Raw genomic sequence first — 27,438 nt, forward strand, 5'->3', positions numbered from 1 at the left:
TTCATCACCACTGTCCCCCCACAGCCTCCTCTCACCGGGCATGGGACCCAGTCCCTAACCCAAGCCCCCTGCCACAGTCCCTCTACTCCAGGCTGTCTGCACTGTGAGCCTCCAGGGCTTCTGCAGGAACACAGCTCAGGGCAAGAACCCAGCAGGAAGGCAGAAATCGCCCCTCCAGACTGCGGCTGTTGTCACGTGTCCAGTTAGGCCTCCGTTAGACTCCACTCATCCCATGACCACTGATGTCTAAACGGCATGCTAAGCAACAAGCCAGTGGTGTCTCTGCCTGGTGTCAGTCACCATTGTGTTCTGTTATTCCAAGGGACCCACTCCCGTCTCAGGCACACTGGGACATCGCCCCACCACACCGCCAGCTGCACACAGCCCCTCTCCCTGGCTCATTCTATTCTGCCACTTCTCAGTCCACAACCTGGAGCCCAGGAAGGACCAGTGTCCCCGGGAGCTGGCACTGCCTCCCCACCACCACCCACCTCTGCTCAGCCGCCTCCTCCTGGACCTGCTCACAAGTGCCTGCTCACTCAGTGGACTCTTGCTGCCTTTCAGGGCCCCCTGCGCTGGCTTTGGGATCCCTCCCTTTGTAGGCCCTGCAGCCCGCAGGTCGCCTGATCCTTCCTCCAGGTCGAGTGGACCACCTCCCCTGGGCTGTAGAGCCGCCGCCTCTGGGGACTTTGGTGAGGATGCCTTGTCCCCGACCCTCTGCGCCCACCTGCCCCTCCTTCCCTCTCTCCTTCCCCCACTTCCACCATCTGCGGGCTCCTCTTCTCTTCCTCCCCTGCCCCTCCTCCTCTCCTCCTGCCATCTGCTCGGGGACCTTCTCCATCCCATCCACGCCCCTCCCTCCTCTCCTACACTTTCTGCAGTCCCCTGCTTGGTCTCCTCCCTGGGCAGTAGGGTCACCCTCTGCTCACACTTGCTTCCTTCCCTCCCTCCTCTGTCCACTCAGCTCTCCTAATGTCCCCTCAGGTCTGCCTGGGGCACCGTGTGTCCCTGGAAGGAAGCAGTTTAGGGACAGATACCCTGGACAGATGGAAAGGGGACAGGGCAGCTTCCTGATCACCTGCCTTGGGCGCCTCTCTGCTGTCTGTGGGACCCGTGGAGGCAGATAGTGAAGACAGGCGGGCAGGAATGGAGACAAGGAAAATGCAGGAAATGGCAGGAAAAGGACTTCTGCCTCAATTCCCAAGCTTCACCAGCACCACCCCAGGTGTGCAGCGTTTTTTGCCGATTCCTTCTTACCACCAACCTGTTTAAAGTTCGTGTTCCTCTGAGAAGATCACAGAGGAGCCCCTGCTCTGGGCAGGGGAGGAGCTAAGAATCTAGAGTTCAAGGGTTGAGGCTTGCCCCCATGTCTTCTGCAGATGCCCCGCTCTCTGGGGCCAGAGTCGGAGGCCTCACCCCTCTCTCCCGGCCATCCCGCTGGAGGAAGCTGGACCCGAGTCTCCCCGGCAGGACAATGGCTCCTAAGAGCCTGGCAGTTAACTGTCTGCATGAACTTGAATCCAGCAAAATTTATCATGACGAGTTGAATACTGCCAACCATCTCAAAAGAATGCCAGCCAGATTTCATTTCAGAGTCTCAAGATGAGCAGAAAAGGCCTTAGAGCCAGAGGAGCCATGAGCTCAGGGTTCCAGAACTGTCAGCTTCCCACTCCTCCCACACACACCTGGGCTTTGCCTGCCCCTCTGCTCATTCCTGCCCCCAGCATCGAACTAACTTGACCAGGAGAGGGGTGGGTCGATGTGCCAGTCACAACAGCACTGAAGCCTGGTTTGGGGCTGACTTCAGCCAGGCACAGAGCTAGTGCTTCACACCCACGCTCAGCTAGCCCTCACCATAACCCCATGTTCATCCCATTTTACAAGTGGGAAAACTGAGGCACAGAGCAGTTAAGCTGTTTGCTCAAGGTTACCAGCTAGCAAATAACAGGTAGGATTTGAACCCAGATGCCCTACCTCTAGAGACGTCTAGAGATCATGCTCTTTAACCATTGCACTGCCTCTTTCCACTTGGAATACCTCTGGGGATGGAGGTGATTGTCTGGAGCCCAGACAATCCAAAAGAGAAAGAAACCCAAAATTTCTGTACATGTGAAATGCATCATATGATGATCTTGCAGCAGTTTTTCCTTCCTAATAATGATCTGCTGAAGCTAAAAACTGTATGGTCTATGTTTTCCCAGCCCACCTCAGCCAGTAAGTGGGGCATAACCCCTAGAATGCAGGCACCTGCAGATCACGTGTGTCACCCGGGGCACACTCATCGCCTTCCTTAGGGTGGCCCAGCTTCAGAACTTGCCCTCAGAGACTGGCAATTTGAAAGGGGAAAAACCTATAGGTTTTAAGGATGGCAAAGGAAAGGCTCCCAGCCCCAAACACCATCCTTTCTGTATGGTCAGCCCTGCCTGGCTCTGAGGAGTTGGGCATCAAGAGGTTTGGTTCACCATTTCAGGGAAAGCCAGGAAAACCCTTTCCCAAACTCCTACCATTTTGAACCTCATCACCAGGGAAAGAAGTGACAGGTATAACTGCTACCAGATCAAACTAATTTCATAAGAGAAAAAGTCTGTGATGTTTTTCCTACCTTCCTTCTTTCATTATACCCCCCAAAACCCACATTACTCCTGGTTTCCAGCAAATGAGGAGGTGGGCAAAAACAGGTGGTGGGGCCGGGGGCAGGGAGGGGGAGTGGCAGGAGAGGGACTGAGAGCATGCCAGCTCTCACACCCCAGACGGGAGGGCATTCCTCTAGGCTCTGCCCACTTAGGGATTTGGCCAGGCAGCTCCCTTGACAACTTGTTACCTAAATGGAGGATATCGCCTTGTTTCTGGGAACACGTGGGAGGAAGGGATGTGGGAAAAGTGGGAGGAGGCAGCCAACAAAGGGAACAGAGACCTAGAAGCTGGATCTGAGGCTGGCTTCCTGCTCCAGCTGAGTGTTGGGCTGTGGGGCAGGGGGACGGGAAGGTGGGTGGAAGTCCAGGCTGCCTCTTAAAGGGACCCTGTCACCTCCCCACATGCTCCCTCTCCCTGCCTTCTGACCACATGCATATCTGCTGGGCTGGTCCTGGGCGGTCTCTGCAGCCAGTGGAGGCCCTGGCACCAGGCCCACCAGGGGTTTAGCCACAGGACAGAGAAATCAATCAAAAGCCTCCAGCCTGGTGAGGACAGGGCCAGGCATGTGGCTGATCTCAGGGAGCTGATCTCCCACCACCTGCCATGGGGCAGGAGGAATTGCTGTTGTTTCCCTCCATCTGCCCGCACGTGAGTTTCACAGGAGAGAAAGGGTGGCACGTGGGGCCCACCAGAAGGCTGACAGGGTCCCTTTAGACCTGCGCCCTCCCCTGTGCTCGGTGATTAACCTCCATGCTCGGCCTCGCCTCCGCGTGCCCTCCACCCTTCTTCCCTCCCTTCTGTCCTCTCTGTTGGTGCTGCAGACCAAGGCCAGCTCACCCATTCTTTCCAGGTCTCTGGTGGATGAGGAGCCTCCAACTCGCCCTCCTTTCTTGGGCACTGAGCCCCCCACCTCCCATCTCTCCTCTTGCCCCACTCCAGTAATGCTTTGTTACCACATGTTCCAGGCTGGGTGCTGATACTCCAGAAGGCTGCCCGGGCTCCTGTTTCTCTCCTTTCTCTTCCTTGACACCCACCTCCCCTTCTGAAGCAGCCCTACCCTCAAAGATGGAATTCCTATCTAGGGATATTCCCCCAGTGTTTTCCAGAATCTAACTTTAAAACACACACGTTTGTAGTTGATGTGGGGTCTTCATTCATGGCCTCCCTCCCTTCAAAACCAGTCTCCTCCATTCGCCCTGTGAGCAGCACCTGAGAACTGGAGCGGGACTGGCTGTTGCAGGCTCAGAGCATGTGGCTTCAGTGGGAGAGATGTCTGCTCAAAGGCTCTATCTAGTCTGTTCAGGAAAATATGCTGGGAATCCAACAGGAAAGCCATGACCTCAGGCTGGCCTTCGCCTACCCTATGCCCTGGCCAGCCTCGGCTTCCCTGGCCTGCTGTCCAAAGTCTCCGAGGCAAAGTTTCTGTTTTCTTTTGGCTGAAATGCCTGGGAACCGAGAGGCCCTGTCCGTGTGACCTGACCTCCCACACTAAGAATAACAGCCCTGGGACAACATGTTTTGTGATCCCTCTGGAAAGAGGGCATAGTTAGGGGAGCCAAAGAGAGCCACGAGGAAACGGAAGAGCAGACTCTTGGCTCTTGTGAGTAAAAGTAAAAAGGGAGAACTGTCAGTGTTTGAGAGAGCTGGGGAATTCCCCAGAGGGCCCTTAATGCTTCCATACCCAATCCCCAAACTCCAGACTCCCACCGCCCAGAGGCGCCAACTAGTGGTTCAGAGGAGGAAAATGCTGGTCCTGTTGAGCAGATTGTGTCCAGCCTGTCTTGTCCCCTTTGCAGAACAGTCCTTGAAACATTAAAGAAGCAAATGTCCTTTTTTAAAGACAGATGTCTTTAGTACCGGGCCATTTCCCTGTTGCCCATGTGACTGCCCTACACCTGGGGTGTCCCCATGTGGTCACGGTTCGTCGCCCTCTAGACTCCTACACCTCTCCGAGGCCAGTGATCCAGACCAAAGAAGCCCATCCACTTCTTACAGAGGACTCCTGGAGTCCTCCAGGAAATCTGGGACAGCCTATCTTTCTGTTGACCAGTGGTCCAAATACCTCAAAAAAGTCTTGAAAACATTCATCACTTCCCTTTTCCAAATATAATGGAAAACAAGTAAAATCCATGCGTACAGGATAAAGTGGCAAAGTGGAACTCAGACTCTCTCTGTGGCCCAATGGCCTAAGTCCCTTCCGAGGGTGCCTCTGTCCCCACACCCTGCACACAGACCACCCCGGCTGTCCTGAGGACTTCATTCACCTTGGGCGGCATTTGCATTTCAGCAGGAACTTCTGTTGGAATGATGATGTTGGGGAGAGTCTGGGGGCTGCTTAGGCGACACCTCCGACAGCGTTGTCTGGGCCATATCCTCCACTGCTACCCCGTGGTGCTGGCCTCAGCTGTGCCTCCTGTCTGTTAGTAAAGGCTCGCCAGGACAGAGCTGCCCCTGGAAACCCCAGGGAATGTCCAGTGAAACAAAGAGAGCCCGCATTCTATCTGCACAGACTAGTTTATTACAGAATCTGTTTTAGTGACGTGGGCCTCTTGTTACTGCCGAGCTTCTCATGAGCCCCTCAGAGCCCAACGCCCTGGCTGCCCTTCTGGACCACACGGCAGTGGTTTCAGGGCCTTTTTGATTCCCAGATCACCTCGAAGGGATCACACACCTGTGTTCCCCTCCCTCCAGACAGGCCCCTTAGCATCAAGAGATGCTGCCCATAGACTGAAAAGAGTCCAACCACACCCCTGCACCATTGCAACCTGCCCTGCCTGCTGCCACATGCACTCCCACCCCTGGTGGGCAGCGGAAGGGCCGCTGTGCAGGAGGGTGGGGAGGCGGGATGGACGGAGGAAGGGGGCCGGTGGCCACCATCCCTGGCAGGGTGTTGGACTGGCCGCCTCCTGACGGCCCTGCCCTCCTGGGCTCCTGGCCACCGTGAGGGTGTTCCCATTCTGATGGTGGTAGTACTGTGTTCTTGCCTGTCTAATATTCCTTTTTAATCCCACCCTGCCCGCCCCCCCGTAGGGACACTTTAGTGATCCCTGGAATGTCTTTGACTTCCTCATCGTAATTGGCAGCATAATTGACGTCATTCTCAGTGAGACTAATGTGAGTATGACTCTGCCCCAGGGAGCCTCCAGCCTCCTCTGCCTCCTTCCTTCTCACTCTCTCTCGTTACCTCCTTTTATTTATTTTTTTTAATTTCCTGTTTTTACCCCCTCCAGTCATGCTTTTTAATTGAACCTGCGTCGTCCTGTGGGGGAAAAAAGTGGGAGCCTCTCCTGCTTTTTTTCCACGTGTCCCAGCCTGCCCGCTGAACCGGGGCCAGGAGCTGGGGGCTGAGCGAGGGCGCAGGCGGGGGGCCGCCCGGCCCCAGGGGGTCGCCCCCGAGTGGCCTCTGAACTAACCCAGCTTTTGTCAGGCCTCTCCACCTGTGAAAGCCTGCCACCCAGGTTTGAGCCGCCAGAGCTGTGGAGTGGTAAGACTGTGTTCAATATGCCCACGTAACCTCTTTCTTTTCTCATTTTTTTCTCTTCTCTCCTTTCTTTCATGCTTTTTTTTTTTCATTTTTCTTACTCCTTTTTGTTTTTTTTTCTCCTTTGTTGTTGGTTTTTTTCTCCTCTCTCTTTCCTCGGCTGCTCTGCCCCATGCAGCACTATTTCTGTGATGCATGGAATACATTTGACGCCCTGATTGTTGTGGGTAGCATTGTTGATATAGCAATCACCGAGGTAAACGTAAGTACCGCGCCCTTCCCCACCGCCTGCCCGCGCCTGCTCTCACTCCCCTCTGTCCCCCCACCCATCTATATTTGTCTGCGTTTTAGTTTTTCCTCCCCACCTCATTTTCATTCAGTATTTTTTTGTTTGTTTCTTTGTCTAAACTGGTTTAAAGGATTTTTTCCTGTTGCTTTGTTTTGAAATTTTTTATTCTTTTTTTTTTTAACTTTTGAAACAGGTTAGGCCTCCCTTTCCTTTGAGGTTTTGATTGCTGCACCTTCCTCTCTCCCTTTACAACCAGCCTGGCATGACCCCCACTGTATGGTTGGAGGCAGCCTTGAAGGGACGGAGCTCCTGAGTGGCTGCTAGGGTGGGGCCCACTCACTGCCCAGCCCCTCTGGACCACTGCCTCCTCTGCGGCCTCCCCACCCAGCAGCACCTGGGAAAGGCGCTCAAAGGGAAGCATGTTGCTGAGGCTCGGAATTGACCCGCTTTGGCAGCCCGAGGACCCCTATTACAGTCCCACTGAGAGGGCCCTGTGCAGGCAGCTGGACCCTCCCGCTCATTTGGGAGGAAGCAGAGAACCAGCCATGTTCTTGTGGGCTCCTACTTGCACCCCTCTTCCAAGTGGACAGAGTGTCAGGTAGCTGGGTGACCCCAGGTGCCCCTCGGGGGGCTTGCTGTGGAAGCAGGCTCTGCATGAGCACCTCCCTCCCACAGGAACTGGTGGCACCTGTCTGGTTCTCTCCACTGCACGGCCCCCTCACAGCCCTGCCGAGGCTCCCCAGCCTCAGACAGAGCCCGACCCCCGTGCTCAGGGGCCACCTGCTGCCTCCCCGGGAGCTGCCTCCTCCCATACAGTCCCCACCAGTCCCTGCACCTGTCTCTTGTTACCTGGCATGTTTAGACCTTCTCTCTTTATCTGTAGGAAAACCCTCTTGCAGTTATTCTTTAACAGTGTTGTTTAATTTTTTGTCATTATTTTTCCTTAATTAAGAACTTGGTAATGTTTGCACAAACCTTTGATGCACTGAGCCATTGAGTAACAGCACGGAGCAGATGCTATAGAATTTTGATCTAAGATGTTTGAAACTACCCCGCTAGGGCTGCTGGCTCCCCACCGTGTCCTCGCCCTCCCCTCCCCACTCCAAAGTTTGCTCCCAATCCTTGAACTGATGTGTCATTTTCTCTGCCTGACCACCCTGATTAAATGCCCATCTGCTGCCCTTCCTGCAGGTGGACACTGGAAGAAAGCTGTTACGCTTTTCATAATCCCCACCCCCATCAGCCTCTTGCACCCTCCCTGCTCACCTAGAGCTCCAGATGCTAATGCCCCTCTGTCTCCAAGATGCCCCTGGATTGTTTTTGTCTCACAGTGTGTGGTGTGTGTGTGTGTGTGCATGTGTACGTGTGTACGTATACTCTCCCTTGACTTCTTCCAGTAAATTGTCAGGTAATTTTAAAAAGTCAGTTTTCCTACCCATGCTCTGCCCCCTCCCCTCATACCCCCTCACCCTACCACCCAGAACACACTCCTAGTTTTGCAGGCTAGACAGCCCACAGGGGTTATTCAGGCCCACGAGTTAACACCATATCAAAGGCCAGGGCTTTGGAATTGGAGCTTGCGGAGTGCAGGCTCTGAGCTGAGGAGCACTAGCAGAGAGAGCAGGGCTGGAGCAGAGGGCCTGCCCTCAAGGGTTTAGTCGAATGGACAGCAGTGCAGATCCGAATGAATATCCATGCAGAGGGACCCGGAGCCCGATGGCGGGAAGTACAGGCCCGTGGGAGTAAGCTGCCCCCTGGGTGCCGAGCAGACCCATTGCAGTCCTAGGGCTGGCCCCTCTGGGTCCTTGCTGTCGGCAAGGCACACATCCTCACTCAGGCTGCCATTTTCTCTCAAACTAGTGGTGGTTTAAAAAGAAAAATAAAGACAAAGAAAAGAAGTCTTTCCAGAGTATACAATTTCTACAGAATTAGTGGCCATGCCAGGGGTGGGCAGGGGGCAGTAAAAGAAGGAACAGGAAGTCATCTTGTAGCCCTTCCAGTCGCACAATGGCCTTTGATTTCCAAAATGTCCTTGCAGCCATCTCTATAACACCCCGCTATGCTGGGAGCTTGGAGGCAGAAATGGCCTCCCCGCTGGGCAGGTGTTGGGGGCAATGATGGAGAGACTCCATGCGCAGCAGAGCCCAGGCCTTGGGTGAGCTGGTGGCCCCTCCAAGGCCAGAGCTGCCTGCCGCCCTACTCCACAGTGCCCTCTGATAAACACCCACCCCCCATGTTCCCTCATGAGCTCCTGCCAGCCAGCATGTGTCTCTTACACCCCAGCCTCTAGCCCTCCCACCGAGATGCTCCTCACTCCTCCAGCTGAGGAGTGCGTTTCAACTCCTGCTGAAGGCTGGTCAGGAGATCACACAGGGCAGGGTGTGTGATGAAAAGCAGAAGGAGGCATCCAGAGACCCAACACTTACTCCTGGACTGCTTTCTCCCCTCCCACTCGTGGCTTCTGAGCAGAAAGAACCAGTGTAACAGCACCCGAGGCAGGAGGCAGTGTAGGAGAGGACCAGAGGGTGGGCAGGAAGTCAAAACCGCTGCTGCTGCTTCCTATTGAAATGGCACCAAAATGCCCAAAGACTGGGCTTCCTCATCTGCCAAGGGCACATGGTGACATTCGCTGCAGTGTGTTCTGAAGCCCAGATAAGACTGTGAACTGTAAAGCACTGTTGAAGAGGAGGGTCTGTGGCACCAGCAAATATGCAAAGCCCTGATGGAACCGCTGGGAAGACTAGTCTGTCGCCAGTTACATCTCCACACAGCTCACACCCTCAGGCCCCACAGAGCCCTCGTTCCTGAGACAGGGTCAGACTCTTGCAGGCGGGAGGCAGGTGCACCCGCATAAAGCCTGCCCTGCAGCACCACCTGCCCACCCCTGCACTGAGTGACTGGCCCTGTGGGTGACAAACCGTAGAAGCAACAGTCCCCAGTCTCAGCAGGATGTCCTCTGCCTGGCTTCTGCTTCCGGCCATCGGCACCTTACAGGTCTGGACGCTTCCTGGTGCCAGGAGGGTTACAGCTCAGGACAGTTTCTCTGAGTGCTGCCCCAAGCCTTCCCAGAAGCCTTACTGTCATCACAAGATATCCATTCCCAGACATACAATCTATTGGACAGGAATCCACACCTTTAGCCTCAGAGGAATCCATGAGGGCTTTTCTCCTGTACCATCATCTTTGACTCTTTCAAAAATCAACTTTAATTCTCTCACCAAACGCCATATTCATCATAACTGTCCTCCTGTCCTCCCACATTCAAACTCATGTCCCTAATTGCCTTTTCTTTCCCCCTTGCCTTTACTAGACTGTGGTGCCCTCCCTCTGGGGAAGTGGGGTCCCCACCAGTCCTGGGAGCCATCTCGTCCATCCTGCTGTAATAGTGGCCTCGCTCCCACTGTGTGTCAGGCACTGTTTGGGGCCCCTGGGGGACACCCATGGGCAGGATTAAGCTCCTTCCTCATGAGCCGGGTCCCAGGGGTGGGGAAGTAACCAGGCCCCCAGCAACAGCACAGTGCAGAACATACAGACATCAGTGTGTGCGGGGGTTCGGAGGTGCAGGGAAGGTGAGGGCAGGTGCTGTTTTAAGTCACCCTGGCCTTACTGAGTGAAGACGGGAATGCAGCAAGGAATTACTGTGCAGGCATGTGGGAGGGAAGCTTCCTGGCAGGAGCAACATGGCCAGTGCAGACTGAGCGGGGAGCGGGGGGCAGGGAACAGGGGGGCCTCATCTGGGCTTTGACGCTAAGTGAGAAGGGAGACACTGGTGCCTGGGAGAGAAGGTGGCCCGTGACCCAGCTTACCTTTCCAAAGGACCACTTTGCAGTGCACAGCCAGATACCATGTAGAAGGCGAACACAGTAGCCCAGGTGGGAGGTGATGGCCACAGAAGTGGTGGACAGTGGTCAGGTTCCCAGTCTGTTTTGAAAATAGAGCTAAAAGCATCTCCCGACAGACTGGATGTGGGTGTAGGGACAGAGGCGCCCAAACTCAGGCCTCAGCAGGACAGGGGCACCTGCATGGGGGCCCTGGAGCTCTAGAGCCACGTCCGTCGTCCATCTGACTGGCCCTCCAGGGGAGATGTCAAGTACACCGTTGGGCACACAACCTGAGGCCAGGGTAGGGAGTCGTCAGCATGCAGTTGGATTCAAGGCTGACCGCAGTGAAGGGTGCCACCGGAGAGATGAGGGCTGGGGGCCTCGGCGTGGAGAAGGCAGCCCTCTGTGCTCAGAGCCACGCTCCTCGCTCTGACTGGACTTGTGTTCATTCTGGAAGCCCTCCCGCCGGAACCCTTGCCAGGTGCAACTGGGGCAGATCACAAGCCCCCACCTGGTACTCATGCTGAGCCCCTTTAGTGTCTGTGGCTGCTTTGCCTTCCCTCTCCCTGGGGCTCTACCTCATTCTCCGTCAGCGGGGCCCCTCCTCTGAGCGCCGGTGAGGGCAGAGGGCAGAGGGCAGCAGCACAGCCCTCTAATACGGTCTCTTTGCCAGGATATTTCTTCCTTTCTCAGGCCTTTCTTTCTTTCTTGGCCTGAAATCATTTTTTCCAGAGGGAGAGCCTGGATATGTAGCCCCTGTGATTGTTCATGGACATTCCTGGAGCATCAGAACTGCTCCAGGAAGTCTCGGGTTGGGGGCAGTTTGGGCTCCAGGGCTGCCAGCCTTTCCTGACACTCTTCTTCTCGATTCTGGATTTTAATGTCTGTTGCACAATAGAAAATGCTGTGAGGCCTGGATTCTTGCATTGTGGATACAGAAATATTCCCAAATTGGGAACTAAGAAGCCCGGATTCTGCTTCCTGCTCTAGCACTGTTAAGCCATGTGGCTTGGAGCTATCAGCCCCAATCAGGGGGCCTCGGCTTCCTTGAACGTGTGGGGTCAGGGACTGGGCCAGGATGGTCCCAGACAGACCTTGAGGCCCAGCCTTCCAGGATTCCAAACTTGGTGTTTTCTGCCAGCTTTGCCCTCAGCACCCTGCCAGATTCTAGATTCTAGCGTGCTGTTCCTTTCCCAGAGCTTCCAAGGCCTTGTGGAGATCAGCCCCTGTGGCTTTGGTGTGGCTCACATGAGAGTGTCCCAGGGAGGAGGCCCCAGAGGACCTTCAGGAAGAGAAGCAGGACAGGTGGGGGGGAAGGCCCAGGCCTGGGGATTCACCAGGTGCCGGAGCCTGTCTCACAGAGGGGACCAGGGCAGGAAAGTGAAGTAGCAGTGGAACCTCAGCTGATTAGGACCAGGGTGGGGGCAAGGAGGATGAGGCAGGACACAATGGCTCTCGGGGATGAACGTGTGCTGGCTGTCCTGCTGGGCACAGTCAGGTTAACGCTCTGCGCTCTTACCCAACAGGGGACCTGAGGCTTGCACAGGGTGAACGCTTTGCCCAGGATAACACAGCGAATGGGTGGCAAACCCGGGATTCTGATCCACTTCTGTGGGAATGGACTCTTGCATCTCTGCAGAGCTCACTGGCTGAACCCCTGGGCTGACTGGCCTCAGCAGCATCGCTGAGGGGCCCTGCCACTCACAGGTCCTCGCCCAGTGCACTGCCAGCCATGTGACCGCAGCACAGGGCCCTGCTCAGTCAGAAAGCATCCACACACCCCAGCTCCATGTGCCTGATTGATAGGGCTTGGGAAAGGGGCAAAGGAGATGTAAAGCAGCACCCCCCCCTTGCCCACTTGTCCCCTGCAGCTTGAGCAAAAAGATGAGAGAGGGGCTGAGCTCCACTGTAGAAGTGTCCCGGGACATGCACAGCAGGTCACCCAGTGCTGGCCCAAACAGCCCCTAGGAGCCAGGGTTCCCTTCCACCACAGAACCACAGGCACAGCCTCTAAGTAATTGCCCCTCTCTGGCTCCTATAAAAATAATAAAGCAAGCTTGCGGCTGCTCTGGCTTTAAGGCTTCCAGTGGTGGGGAAGGCAGTCATGCGGGGTCTAGAGAGCATGCTACACACCCGCCCCTCGGGGTGAGTTACAGCACTCTGCCCGCAGGCCCCAACCTCCCTCGTTCTTCCACCCACCAGGCCTGGCTCTCCCGGCCTGCCCTCCCCCCACCACTACAGCTGAGGAGGGGCCGGTGGGCACAAGAAAGGCAAGGTCACCCCCAAGAGCTGTGACAAGGGGTCCAGGCTGAGGATGTCCAGGTGGATGCGACTTTGGACACTGTCTAGCCCAAGCCCATCTCCGTTTAGCCCACAGGCATGCCCCGGGTGTCTGCTGTGTGACCAGTCTGCAGACAAGGACACAGAAGGCCAGAGGCAGGAAGTGACCTGCTCATTCTCACGGGGCTTCAGCAGCAAGGTTAACCCAGAGCCTGTCCTGACTCCCAGTCTGGCATGTTTAGTGTGAGAACTCATATGGTGGTGGTGTCTAATCATCTAGATGACAATGGTCAGTGGCCTGAGCTGGTGCTAAGGTGGAGTGAACCACACGTGTGTCTCAGACCAGGCTTGGGGAGTGGCGGGGGCAGGCCGGACCCTGGGCATCTCCCTATACTGCCACTTCCCTGTGCTGGACCCCTCCTTCCACGGCTCATGGAGCTCCCCTCCGGCTGCTTCTCACTTTCAGCACCATCCCCCCAACAAAACAAGTCCCACCAAAGTGTCCATCCCGATACACTAATTCATACTAAGGTAGTAGTGACTCAATAAGCTACCCTTTCAAAAAGTAATGTCCCCCTTTAAAGAGAAGAAGGTGACACTCAACCTATATAGTGACTGTCAAATGAGTCTTCAGGACAGGACACTTCAGGGAGCAAGATACCCCCTACCCCTCACCCTCCAGATATTCTAGAAGTCTTCTCCTCTGCTTGAAAATACAGTCTGCTCTGGAGGTGCTGTGTCACGCCTACTCCTCGCAGTGACCAGCACATCTGGCCACCAGCAGTCCAGCTGCAAAGGGAGGGGCCATGTGGACAGCCCAGGCCTCTGTGCCTGTGCTGCATACCATGGAGGTCAGACGTGGTGGTGCATCAGTTCTGGTCGAGTGGCTGGGCACAGCAAGTTTCCCAAGGCTGTTGCCTTGACAAGTGTCCTGCGGGCTGGACCTGAAAGGTCCATGGGAACCTGCATTTTATGGACATCCTGATTTGGGTCCCTAATTCAGCTGTGTCCAGTCATCCAAGTATGCTGCAGTTATGAGTCATCAGAGCTCCTCCTGCCTTTCCCCTTCTGACCATGACCCCTTCACCTTGTGTTTTCCTCTAATTTCCTTCTCTACTCTCATCTTTCCTATCCACATACGACCCTCTCCTCTCCCCTGAGATGGAAGAGCAGAAGGGATCTTTCACAACACAGCCCTGGGTCCAGCCAGCAGCCATGGGCTCAGCCGGTGTCCATTACTGTGCTGTCAGGCTGAGCTCACTGCTGCTGATGTACTTGCCAGAACACCTCTGAACCAAGGGGGCCTAAAATATTCCATGTGCTAGTAGAAAATGTGAGAGCTGTACCTTAGGCAAGTGTCCCGGAACAGCCAGTTGTGTTGACACCCATTTACTCTTCACATTTAGCGCCCCCACCCTGAGAATCACCAGCTTTTGTTCACTTCCTTTTTGAGTCTTTCCCTCCCTCTCCTCTCCATCCTCCTGGGTGCACTGTTCTCTCCCTCTCTCCAGCATATGGAACTCTTTGTCATAGTTAGCATTGCTGACAAGCTGACTTCATTCATTTTTCCTTCCTGGTTTCTCTTTGTTGTCTGTTTGAATGACTGGATACTGGCTATCCTCCCAGGGGATAGTGAAACTGCCCTGGCAGCTTTGTGCTCAGTCTTGTTTAGCGGGGCTTTCTAGAGCCATGAGGCTGCGGGTGAATAACATGGTTGTGGCCACCTGAGCTGGCCACTAATGCAGGTCGGCTGCCGCCGAAGGTGAGAAACAGGGAGAAAAAAAGCCTTTCTTTGGAAAAAATCAGAAGCCTAAAAACTCCCTAGGTGTAAGCGCCAGACCACCCAGGCCCCTGTGCCCAGCTGTGCCCCCATCCCCCTCCAACTCCCACTCTTGCCAAAGCTGACAGTAGAAGCCTTTGTTCTGTGAGGCACTGAATGGAATCTTCCCTGTGCCCTCTGCCAATGAAAGTTAAGGAAAGTTACCCTGTGTTAACCCGAGCGTGTGTGTGTGTGTGTGTGTGTGTGTGTGTGTGTGTGTGTGTTTCTGTGTTCTGTATTGGCTCAGTCACCCCATTCTAATGACCCCACACCCTGCAGGCATGTGGATTGCCCTGGGGCTGGCATTCCTCATGAAGTAGAAACTGAGACCCAGGACGTGTTCTGTACACAACTAGGAGGTAGCCCTTCCTTCTCTTCCTCTGCCTCGCCCTGTGTCTCCACTACTCCCAAAAAGGACATTTTACCAACCAGCTATAAGAAAAACAGGAATTTTCAGAGAAGTCTGTTACCAAAGAAGTATTCAGTATGCAAGCAAATGTCCAGTTGTGCACATTTCCATCTTTCAAAAATCCCATTACACGTTTTCCTTATTTGTACTTTGAAAGCAAAACACAAGAGCAACCGTCTGAAAGCAGAGGGTAAAAGTGAAGTCATGCCCTCCTAGAGAATGAACAGCTCAGTCAGGATCAGTTGGGAGCTAAGCTCTGTGTGCTGGGGCCCAAACAGCAGGGGCCCCTTCCTTATAGGCTAAAGGTCTGGCAGGTGGAGCAGGATACTCCCCTGCAGCCAGTGTCCTCAGCTCCTGCTCCCAAATGAGTTCAGCAGTCATACCCAGGAGAACAGCTTTTGGGATGTTAATAATAATATCTTAAAGTGTGTGTACAGCTTTCAAATTTAGAAAGCAATTCCACACTCATTACTTAATGTCAGTGGCCAAGGTTCTGCACACCTAGAGACCATAGCTGAGCAGGACCACCTCCTGCCCAAGCCAAAGCTTGGGGACCAGCCCCTACTACAGAGGGCATTGGGGGCCACTTCTTAGAGCCCCATTGGCAGTAACTAAAATTCAGTCTTTGCTAAACCAGACAGGCCATTGCCCTTGAGCTCCTTTGCTCAGTAAGTGTGGGCAAGGACAGGCACTGGATGCAAGAAGGCCTTTCTTCATCAGCTGGCAGTGCCTGGGGTAAGCCAAAGTGCAGAGCGGGCAAGCCCCCATAGGTTCTCTAAGGGCACGTGGCTAATTTTAAAAAACAAATCAAAACCTCCATCTACAAAATCCAGAAGACCGCATTTATGGCAGGTGTGAGTTACTTCACTCGTGGCCAGAGATGGTCGTGGTAGGAGAGTGCCTAATGGGTCCTCGCTAAATGTGGTCCGACGGTTCAAGTGGCATCCCAGAGCCCACCAGGCCTATGCTTTGTACTTTCTCTACGTGTCTCCTTTCACCCTCTCCGGCCACCGTGTTGCTCCTGTGTCAGCCGAGACCTAGAAACTGGGCATCTTCGTTGAAGACTCATTACAGCTTACCTCTATCTGCCTTTCTTTAAAGCCAGCTGAACATACCCAATGCTCTCCCTTTATGGTAAGACCCACCCTCCAGACCACGCTCTCAGCTTTCGTGACCCCCTTTAACACCCCCACCTGTACCCACCTGACCCCAGAGTGTCTTGGGGCTGGTCCGGCCCCTGCTGCATGTGGCACTGTGTCTGTCGTGCACCCTGCCTGCCTGGTCCCGTGTGAGCTGCTAAGTGCTGTCTGTGCGGTGGTGTTCTTCCCCCGCCCAGAGCTTTCCTTGGCGATAATCCACTGTGATCTTGACTGTCTATGACCTACTGGGAGAGAACTGGACCCAAGGGCCATTTCCTGTTAACCACCCTGAGGATGCCACTGGCTAAAACCTCCAACCTTCATCTGATGTGGGAAACTCGCCCAGGGCACCCATGAGAGCCGTGGTCACCTAGCAGGATCTGAAAGGCAGCTGGTGACTTCTGCCGATGTCCAGTGTCTGTAACTACTGGCCTCCCCGTGCTCTGAGTTCAAGGCCACAGTAAAAGATTTAACCTGGAATTTGTTACTGAGAATGTGGTTGAATTTCCAGTCATTCCAAATTTTTCTAAATTTCTGAAACTCATTAAAATTAAGCTAAACCCACTTTTCTGCAGCAGGCTCTGAGCAGAAAAACAATCTTTGGAGCCCTGCCAATGTAGGAGTCTGTGATGCACTTTGGCTAAAATGATAGAAATGCCACTTGGTGTGACATTAAGTCCCCTCAGCCTTTCCCGAAGGCTGCTGTCACACATCTCAAAACCATGCCAAGTATGAGTTTTAGGACCAGTGAGTGGGTTGAGTTCCTGTGCCCTGAAAGTTGGCAGACAGCGGGCAAGACCAGGTCTGTGGCAGTGTTTCCTGATGTAGCCCCCACACGCCTGGGTTGCTTGGAAGGCCACCCAGGGAAAGGTGGGCCCTGGGTGACCCAGCCCACTTCACAGGGCCAGCCTCAGACTCTGCTTCTTTGCATTGCCATTTGGTTTATTTGAGAAAATGGTTGTGTCCAAATGGACATGTGTTTATTCTCCCTCTAGAGCTTTAGGAAACTGCTAAGGGGGCCTGAACCCAGAACAGAACTCAAACTGCAAGCTTGATCTTCGTATTTTAATTCATCACATCCAGTGCTGCTGTGGCACAAACTTCTCGAATTGTCAACACCCACAGCTGAGGTTCCCCTACTTGAGCTTCCTCTCTTTCCCCCTTCCTTGAGTGAGGTGGCACTGACTGTTGAGCCACGGACCCTGAGCTCCTCCGTATGCTCCTCTGGGGAGCACAGCCTCCTTTCCAGGAGGGAAAATAGAATTTCACGGAGATGCGCAGGTGCTGCAATGCAGAGGTGAAGGGCATCAGAGACCTCCAAACACACAGGCAGGGTCAGGCCCAGCAGCAGGTTCCCACCACCCGCATTTCTGCCAACTGGAGGGGACCAGGAATCTGGGGCAGCTCTGGTCTGGAAATAGGAAAGACACGGTGATCCCTCCTGTCTGAAAACTAGGAGAGACCCTCCCAGCTGGCTGTCAGCACAGCCCTCCCAGGGCTGAGCAAGGATGTGCTGTCATGTAAAGCTGCCTCTGAATTTTCCTGTCATCCTTGTAGGTCTCTGTTCTGAATAGGAGTGAGATGAGTGGCCTCTGCAGCCACTGGCCATGTCCATGAAAGTCAGTAGACCATGGGGTTAGAAGGAAGGGCCTGTGGGAGCCCTCAAGGGCTTTAGTGCTAGTGAGATTTTCAGGGATGCAGACAAGGGAGGATCTGACCTGGAAATGATTACAAGTAAAACAAAGGAAAAGTAAGTAGAGAAGTGAGGAGGCCAGCCCAGGAGGCCAGGACAGCCCAGAATGGAGAAAGGAGAAGGCCAGCACAGCCCAGAGGCCCCTCCCTTGAGCGGCCTGGGATGGGAACATTAACAGGAAGCGTCAAGGTCCCTTCTCTCTCAGTGCGGCAGGGCGGGGGGGCTGCACTAGCTGTGGGGTCGGGGCACCACCCCCTCTGGCTGCCTTGGGCAGGAGGAGGGGGTCAGTCCATGTGGTTCTCAGGTCTGGCAGCAGAGGGTGGCAGGGCAGCCCGTGCTGTCCCCTGAGCCCTGGCCAGGCACGTGCCCAAGCCCCGGGCTCCTCCTCCAGGGCCAGCAGAGTCCCCCTTGCATCCCGAGCACCACATTCCCACCTGGGGCTCCTTGGTCACAACCCCAGCCTTCTTCACCTTGCCCTCGCCCTGTCCTCTTATATCGGCACGACTTGTCTGGGGCCCCCTCAGCGTGACTGACCCCCACACCTCATCCTGCCTGTGCCCCCGCTCTCCCAGGGTCTCAGGCAGCCTGGAGAGGCCCAGGGCAGAGGGGAGTAAAAGGGGAGCAGCTTCAGAGCCCAGGGAAGGCAAGGCTGCCAACCAATGACCAGCCCTTAGCCCAGTGCTGAGCAACAGCCCATCTGCCACCTGACCCCATAAGCCTGGGGCAGGGTCTGTGGGAAGGAAGGAAGTGCTGGACCTTCACCTGCCAGGGTGCAGGACCCCTTCAGTGGGCAGCCCACTGCAACCCCTGAGCTCTCTGTCTACCTGCCAGCCAGGACCCTGGTGCGGCCACGCCCATGGCTGGGATGGAGGCTACGACCCTCCCCACTGCCTCACAGACAGCTGGATCCCACTCAGGCAGGAGGCAGGACCCTCGGCCAAGGCAGCCAGGAGGGAGGCCCAGGCTGCTTTCCCAGCAGCCGCCCCGGCAGGACGCTCCCAGGGCAGCTGGCCCTCAGCCTAGAATACTTCAGAGCACATGCTAGTTACCTTTGGGATCTTCTTCGCTCCCCGCAGGGAGTTAGGAACTAGGAATGAAGGAGAAGTGGGGACAGTAGGAAAAAGGGCCGTGTCTCCACGGCCCAGGCACAGCTTGGCTCTGCAGAGACCGCAGGGCTGGGCTGGCTGGTGGCCGGCCTCCCACCGGCGGCCGGAGAGTAGCGCTAGAGCGGCGAGCCCACCCTGACCTGCCCCCACCCCAGCAAGGGCGCGCTGCTCCGAGCAGGGCCTGCCTGCCCCACCCCCACCCCTATGCCGTGCTGACCACCGCCCCCTGTTGCCGATGGATTCCAGAACGCAGAGGAGAACTCCCGCATCTCCATCACCTTCTTCCGCCTCTTCCGGGTCATGCGCCTAGTCAAGCTGCTGAGCCGTGGGGAGGGCATCCGGACCCTGCTGTGGACCTTCATCAAGTCCTTCCAGGTAGCCTCCCGCCCGCGTCTCCCGGCTCCCGGGGCCCCAGGTGTCCCCGGTCAGCCTGAAGGTTGGGAGCTAAGGCAGAGGTGAAAGGGTTCTGCTTTTTCTGCTTTCTTCTCTCTTTCGTGTGTTTTCATGAGGATTTCCTGCCTGAAGAACAGATCTTGTGGTGGAATGGATTTGAGAACCTCGTGGCTGGGTGACCTGAGAGCCCCTACGGGCCCTGCTGCTCTGGCCTTTCTAAGCCCAGGCTGTCACCTTCCTTCACATGGGCCTTCCAGCAGTCTGCTGGCCGTGCCTCCTTATGGGCTTAGCCAAACTCTCCAGGACCGTGGGGTCCCTCCACTCAAGGATGGCCCGGGCTGCCCAACCTCAGGAGAAATTCTCTTTTCTCAGCCATCATTTTCCATCTGTAAAAGCAGAATGATGATCCCCTGGGCCATCTCTGAGGAGTGCTATGTAGATTTGAGGTTAAAGAGAAGCAAAGCCTGTTAGGTCACCTGAACTCCTGGATGCTAAGTGGTGGGGAACCCCCACCCGTGCTTCCATGGGCCCAGCAACCTCTCCCCACCTAGGAAGCATGCACTTAGGTCTCCCAAGACAAGGAGATTCAGCAGCACTGATGAATTCCCTCCAGCCTGAGCCCAGGGATGGGGCCTGGGCTGGGTTCCTGATCCAGCCGCGCCCATAACTGGGGTCACAGTCAGAAGGGCGCTCTGTCATCAGGTCCCTCCTTGCTTTGGAATCCCATCCCAAAGGCAGCTCCCCTCCAGGCAGCCTCCGGGCCTGGCACTCAGCATTCTGAGCCTGTGGTGGTCCAGCAGCAAGGTCCAGTCCTCCTCCCACCAGGCCAGGCAACTCCCCACTTAATGAAAAACTGGGTCTCCCCCAACACCACCTGACCCATGTCCTGCTCAGGCCCTGGGGACTTTGATGGCAACCAGACTGTGGGCCCCTGTCCACAGGTGCCCCCCTGGGCTCACCCAGCTGTGAATGACTGTACAGGCCCCCAGCATACCCACACACACCCCACACCCAATTCCCAGGGTGATGAAGAGGCCACATAGGCTGTGACTGAGGAACAGGGATTGAATGTGGAGCAGGAGCTCTGACCAGACAGAAAGCGTCCGGGTGATCTGGCAGTGCCACCTAGTGGTCTCAGGCACTGGCCGAGGCATGACCCTGCAGCTTTCCTGCCTAAGGAGGCCTGTGCCCAGGAGAGTGGCTGAGCCTCTGGAAAATTCAGTTGTCTGTTCCGCCGGGCAGATAATACGCTGAGTGAATAGAATGTATGAGATTCAGTTATGTGCATTTCACTCTGCATGTTGTAAGCCTCATTTAAACTCCACAAAACCCTGGGGAGGTGACTTCTAGATTCTCAGATAAGGAAGCCGAGGCTCCAAGAGGCTGAATAACACTCCCAAGCTCCCATGGCTAGAAAGTGGCAGGAACAGGAGTCAAGCCCATGATCTTTCTCTCATTTAACTGTGCCATAGTAACTGTTTTTATTACAACTGGTGGAGCAGTATAAAGTTGGCTGGGGAAGGTGTAGCCTGTCCACACCCCACGCCTCCCTGGCACCTTAGTGTGTGCCCGAGCGCTCCCTTGCTGTTGAGACACTGCGCAGGCATCTAGCTCATCTTTGCCCCAGCAGCACCCCATGACTCCCACCCTGCACTTGCCTTTCCCAGTGCACATGCTGCTTCTCAGGCGACCAAAGACAAGGCAGAAGGAGACGTTAGTGCCACCACACAGGCCTGCTCCCAGGTGCCCAGACCAGCTGTGGGGACCTCGGAAATGCCCCAGGCCAGGCAGAGCTGAAGTGCAGGGCCACCTGGGGAGGGACCCGGTGGTGTGCGGCTGGCCTCATGCAGTCTCTGTGTTCCCCCCTCCAGGCGCTGCCCTACGTGGCCCTCCTCATAGTGATGCTGTTCTTCATCTATGCCGTGATCGGCATGCAGGTAAGCCCGTCCCCACTACCCCCTTGCCCCTGCCACCTCTCTCCCCAGGTCCCAGCCCACCTTCCCTGATGCCTCCCACTCTCACCTCCCTCTCTGCCCACTGGCCCTTTCTGTCCTCTTACAGCTTCTGAGGTCAAAAAGGTTACAGGGCTGGAACATTCCCCCAGGGAGTATCTGTAGGCAGCAGGACAAATGCCCAGGTCAGGTGCACAGCCCAGAGGGCTTCTCTACCCCTGCCCCCGCCTGGGCTCTGCCTTCCAAGGGAAATCACTCCCCTGCTCTACAGTGGCCTCAGAACAGAAGGGCCCCTTCTCAGGAGGCAGCAGGAAGGGGTAATCAGACAGCATCCCTCCCTCTGCCCAGGTCTGATGGGCCTGACAGCTACCCCCAACCCAGTGTCATTCAGAAGGAGCTAGTGCCTGAAGGGGCAGGTGGGCAGGCAGGCTCTCCCGGTCACCTGCAGCAGGTTCACGGCCTACGCTCACCCGTGCCCACTTCACCCTCTGCTGCCCCAGACCCAGAGGTCTGCGGCCCCTCCCCAGGCCCCAGCAGGACACCCGCCCAGCAATCCTCACTAGCCAGGAGCTTTTCCTCAGCAGCCCCCCAGGTAAGGTGCACATACTTGCTCTGCGAAGGCAGATGCGAGGTTCATGGGCCAAACCTACTGAGATGAAAAGAGCCACCTGCCATCTGGTCACAGGTGACAATTTCTAAGATAAGCGTGACTCTGAAGGGCCAGAAGGATAAGCTCTGAGGATCCAGAATTGACTAAATTGATGACACAGGACTGTTCACATCAGAGTTGTTGAGAGTAGATTTTTCAAGCCTTCTCACCACACACACAAAAGCAAACTGTGTGAACTATGTGAGGTAATGTCTTGATCTTGGTAATAATTCTACAATGTTTACATACATCAGATCCTCACCACAGTATACAGTTTAAATATATACAAACTATATTTGTTCATCACTCTTCAATAAAGTTTTTTAAAAGACAAAAGAATCTGCAGCCAAAAAAGAAGGCCCATGAGTCCTCTGTCCATGCCCAGAAGCAGGTTTTGGTCTTGGTGTGCATGCATGCTCAGCCTCAGCTCCCTCTCCTGAGGGCCTGTGCGCACTTTTCTTATTGCTCCAGTGTACACAGGGCAGCAGGTGCCTGCCCCCCTGAGGCCCTGCCAGCTCTGTTCAGCTTATGGGCCAGCCTGTCCCAGGGTCAGCTGTGACCCCTCAAGAGAGCACTGAATGGTGAGTGGGAACTAGGACCCTCTCTGCCCACCATTCACCAAATCCCTCTCCTCTCCCCAACTAGGTGTTTGGGAAAATTGCCCTGAATGATACCACAGAGATCAACCGGAACAACAATTTTCAGACCTTCCCCCAAGCTGTACTACTACTCTTCAGGTGGGTCTCCGAGGACAGGGGCTCATGGGCATCCTCACATGATGCAGCCCTATGGTCTGGAAGTAAAGTGAGAGGGAGCTCTTTCCAGGGGAGTGAGCAGGGAGAGAACTGTACTGGCCCTCTCCCCTGACTAGGAGGCCATGTTTCATTGCTATTTATAAAATCTTCCCATCAAGCAGCCCACTGGACACAGCTGCTAGGGATCAAAAGGAAAATACTGAAAGCACCCTGATTTGGGTATGCTGAACAGGCTCAAAGCCAAGCCTGCAACACATTTGCTTTGTGACCTTGAAAAAGACATCTAACTTCTCTGAGCCTCAGCGTCCTCATAACACAAGTGTGGGGCCAGTGTCGGTGCCTTTTGCTGTATTGGGTGGTTATGTCTGTGTGCACTCAGTGTCCACCTCAGTTAAGCCAGCCACAGGCCTTGACCTTTGGTTCTTCTCAGTTTCCTGCTCATCACAGCCTGGAACTCTGTTACCCAGGGCTTTGGGGTCTGATAAGTAGAATAAGGCCCCCCAAGGAATCCCACCCTCAGAGAGAAGCTACCGGCCCACTCCAACTGGAAGCACATCTTTTCTTTCTTCTGTGATTCCTAGAGAGGCTCTGTAATGAGAATTTGGCCCACAGAAATGTGAACTGGGTTTTTGGTCACAAAGAAGTTAAAAATAACCCCACAGCATTTGCAGAAATCCGCTATCAAGAAAGAAAGGCACCACACTCAACTACCAGAGGAATGAACACAAGAGGGGGAGAAAGAATACACAGAGCCAAAAGATTTGAAAATAAATATAATTCATATCTTTGCAGAGATTATAGAATATATCACATTTGTTATATTATAAAGGAGAAATTATTAATAAAAACAAATTAAAGAGAGAACTCAGAAAAAAATACAAATGCTGAAATGCTTTTAAAATGGACAAGCTAATGAATCAATTAATGAACTGAAAGATCAAGCCAGGATTCTCTCAGTATACAGCCAAAAGAACAAGGGGATTGAAAATATAAAATAAAAGTTAATACATGGAAGATAGAGCCAGAAAAATCTTATCTTTCTAATACAAAAAGAAGAAATAGAATGAAAGAAGAGATGATCAAAGAAAAGTTCAAATAAAGCTATGTATATTCAAATTGAAATGGCCTACTAAGTGCAGAATAGGTTAATCAAAATGTCCCTTAACTCCACAAATTATTGTTTTAGAATAACAAAAATAAAGCAAATATCCTAGAAGCTTCCAAAGCAGAAAAAGTAAATTACTTTCAAAAGCATCAATTATCATTAGACTTCTCATCAACAAAACTACATACTAGAAGACAAAAGGAATTGTATATTCAAAATTATGAGGAAAATATATTTTAAAATTAGATTACTGTAATGCAACCTAATCAGCGTTCAGTAACAAAGCAAAATAAATTTCCAAAAGTGTAAGAACACAGAAAATGTACTCCCCCACATAAACCTTCTCAGAAACTACACAAGGATGTACTTCCACCGAGTGAGAAAAAACTATAAGAAATAGAATAAGAAGAGTAATATATGAATAAAGAAATTCTAAAGTTTATAGTCATGAGTTATGAGCAAATAAGTTACAAAGGAAATCTAAATAATTTTTAAAGGAAAATGTCCAAAATCTTTATAGCAATTTGGTAGTAAAATCCCATATTATCTCAACAACATAGGGAGAATGAGATGGTAGAAGAATGAAAAACATGAAAGTGCTCTTGTTTGGGAAGAGGAAAAGGATACTGTTTAATTCTATACATAGCTAGTAGAAAGTCTGTATAAATAGATATTTTAAATATTTAAAGGTCAACTGTTAGAAAAACAGAAATGGAATGTACATATTCCAAACCACTAGAGGGGAAAAAATGGGCAAAGAAAACTTTAGTAATTCATCAAAAGGAAGGCAAGGCAAAAGAAGAAAGAGTAGAAGGAAGGAAGAAAGAAAGAAGAGAGAGGAGAGAGGGAGGAAGAGAAAGAGAGAAAGGGAAAGAGAGAAGGCAGGAAGGGGAAGGGAGGAACGAAAATTAGAACATAAAATAAGATGGCAGGAATAAGAATAAGGATATTAATAACCACTAAAAATTAAGTTTCACTATTAAAAGATACTCTAATATTGTCTTTAAGAAACCTAGCTCTAGCCTATTTATAATATACAGAGTAAAATTAAATGACATAAAGAGAATAAAAATAGAGGAATGGAAAGGAATACCAGGCAATGCTTTAAAAAAAAAAGTACATGTAGTCATAGCAATAACAGAAGAAATAAAATTCTAGGTGAAATACATTAAACAAGACAAAGGGAGATGAAGTTGGGGCGGGTGGATAGGAAGGGTGAAGGGGATAAAGGGGCACAAAAATTCTCAATCATTATAAGTTGGCCATGGGGATAGTAGTACAGCACGGAGAATATAGTCAATGATTCTGTAACCTCTTCTTATGTTGACAGATACTAACCACATTAGTGGGGGGTAAGGTTTTAATAATATGGGTAACTGTTGAACCACTGTTGTATACTTGAAACCAATATAAGATTATATATCAATGATACTTCAATTTAAAAAAATAGGTATATTCAATGTTAACAAAAAGTATAATCCATCAAGAATATATAACAATCATAAAACTGCATGAGCCTAACAATATAATTTGGAAATATATTAATCAGATGCTGATAGAATGATAAGGAGAAAACACACACACACAGTGAGAGATGTTGACATAGCATGAAGAAAATGACAAATAGAATAGAAGAAAGAGTAAAGAACATCCAAATAACACAATTAACAAACTTAATCTAATAAATCTGTACTCGATAAATGGCAAAAAAAAATTATTTTTGAGCACCCAGAAACATACACAAAAATTAGCCAAGATTTAAGGCACAAAGAACTCAATAAATTCTAAAACTTCTCTTACTTCAATAGAGCAAAAATCAGAAATTATTTAAAAATCATTAGTCCCACCCAAAATCTATTCACGTAAATGTTTTAAGCCCCTGTCCTAAACAACTACAAACTATTTAGAAGCTACAAACTATTTAGAAATGAGAGAATGAGGGTACTATATCTTAAATTTATAAGATGCACCAATCCATACCAAAGGAAAATTCATAGTCCAAATCAATTTATTTTACAAAATTTATAATAAATAAACTAATAGATGGAAAAAGAACAGCAAAATAGCCTCAAAGTATAAGAGAATACAATTGTTAAAATAAAGCCACAAATTAATAAATGTGTAAAACAAAAATATTTATCAATCAACCCTAAATCTAATTCCTTAAAAAGATCAGTAGACAAACTTTCATCAAATCCAATTTTAAAAGACACAACAATATCAGGAATAAGAAAAGCAACATAATTACAGATGTGGAAGTGATTTTTAGAATGATAACAGAATATCATGAACAGATTTATGCTAGTATGTTTGAAAATCTAGATGAAGTGAATGGATAGGAAAATATAAATCATAAAAATTGTGTTAAGAGATTTCTTCAGTTAACCACAATAGAAATTGAAAAGGTAGTCAAAGTTTTAGTCCTCAAAAAGGCCCAAGATACAATATTTTTGTGTGCTCTCTAGCTAAATATCAAGGAATAGATCATTCCTATGTTACATAAACTTCCTAGGAATTGAAAGGGGTAGAAAACCTCTCCAGTCATTCGTAAGACTAGCTGGCATAAGAAAGGAAAAAAAGCAAGTAAAACTATGAAAATATGTAGACATAACTGTCATTGTTCACAAATAGCAGATTAATCCAAGTAGAAAATCTAAGCAAATCAACTCAAAAGCCTTTATAACAATTAATAGTATCAGTAAGGAGGAAGATTAACAAAGGAAAATAATCACTTTTCTTTACTAATAATGTATTAGTCCAGCCAGCCTGCTGTAACGAAATGCCATAGACTGGGTGGCTTAAACAGCAGACATTTCTTTTTCACACTTCTGGAGTCTGGAAGTCCAAGATCAAGGGCCTGGATGATTCAGTTTCTGGTGAGAGCCCTCTTCCTACCTGCAGACAGCCCCCTTATCACTGTGTCTTCACATGGTAGAGAGGGAGAAAGAGTTCTAAATTCTTTTCTTGTCCATATAAAAACACTAAAGTCATCTTGGGGGCCCCAACCTTATGGCCTGATCTAAATCTAATTACCTCCTAAGACCCCTACCTGCAAATAGAATCACACTGAGATGTAGTCCTTTAACATATAAATTCTGGGGAGAAACAAACATTCACTCCACAATAAGTAATACCCAATAGGTAAATATACAAAATCATATGCTATCACTTTTTACAGTTAAAATTATACTGTAAGTTTTATCCAATGCAATAAGAAAAATCAAAGGGTCAGAATGATAGAAGAAGGAACAAAATTAAATGCCAAATTGACTGCCAAACTCAACAACAACAGCAACAAAAAACAATCCAACTTAAAAATCGGCAAAGGCCTTGAATGGACATTCTGCAAAGATATATGAATAGCCAATTAACACATGAAAAGATGCTCAACATGACTAATCATAAGGGAAATGAAAACCAAAACTACAATAAGATGCTACCTCCTACTCATGAAGGTGGCTACTCTTAAAAAACAGATGAGGCAAGGATGTGGCAGAATTGGAAGGATATAAAATATTTCAGCCATGGTGAAAAACAGTATAACAGTCCCCTAAAAAGTTAAGAAAAGAATTACCATATGATCCAGCAAGTCCACTTCTGGATTTATACCCAAAAGAATTGAAAGTAGAGTCTCAAAGATATATTTGTACACCCATGTTCATAGCAGCAGCATTCACAATAGCTGAAACATTGGAGCAACCTTAGTATCCATCAACCAATGAATAGATAAGAAAATGTAGTATATACGTACAATGGAATACTATTCAGCCTTAAAAAGGGGGGAAATTCTGCAATACACTACAAATGGATGAACCTTGAAGACATGCTAAACGAAATAAGTCATTCATGAAAAGACAAGTACAATATGATTCCACTTACATGAGATACTTAGCCAAAATCACAAAGGCAGAAA

General features: G+C 51.4%; 1 protein-coding gene across 27 annotated transcripts in view; it reads left to right on the forward strand.

Moving 5' to 3' along the window:
- The window catches only part of CACNA1C (calcium voltage-gated channel subunit alpha1 C), a 654,724-nt gene that overhangs the window by 582,866 nt on the left and 44,420 nt on the right, over positions 1-27,438 (forward strand). For 7 of the 27 annotated variants that reach the window (XM_037014891.2, XM_037014892.2, XM_073223874.1 and 4 more), the window contains exons 30-34: positions 5,665-5,748; positions 15,835-15,867; positions 18,918-19,046; positions 20,936-21,001; positions 22,311-22,402. In XM_037014891.2, the coding sequence (XP_036870786.1) occupies positions 5,665-5,748; positions 15,835-15,867; positions 18,918-19,046; positions 20,936-21,001; positions 22,311-22,402 (404 nt within the window). Of the gene's footprint in view, positions 1-5,664; positions 5,749-6,293; positions 6,378-15,834; positions 15,868-18,917; positions 19,047-20,935; positions 21,002-22,310; positions 22,403-27,438 lie in introns of all 27 variants that reach the window. The other 20 variants (XM_037014889.2, XM_037014890.2, XM_037014910.2 and 17 more) reach the window with 6 other exon arrangements.

This window comes from Manis javanica, chromosome 15 (genome assembly GCF_040802235.1).
Source record: "Manis javanica isolate MJ-LG chromosome 15, MJ_LKY, whole genome shotgun sequence".
In the NCBI taxonomy this organism is placed as follows: domain Eukaryota; kingdom Metazoa; phylum Chordata; class Mammalia; order Pholidota; family Manidae; genus Manis; species Manis javanica.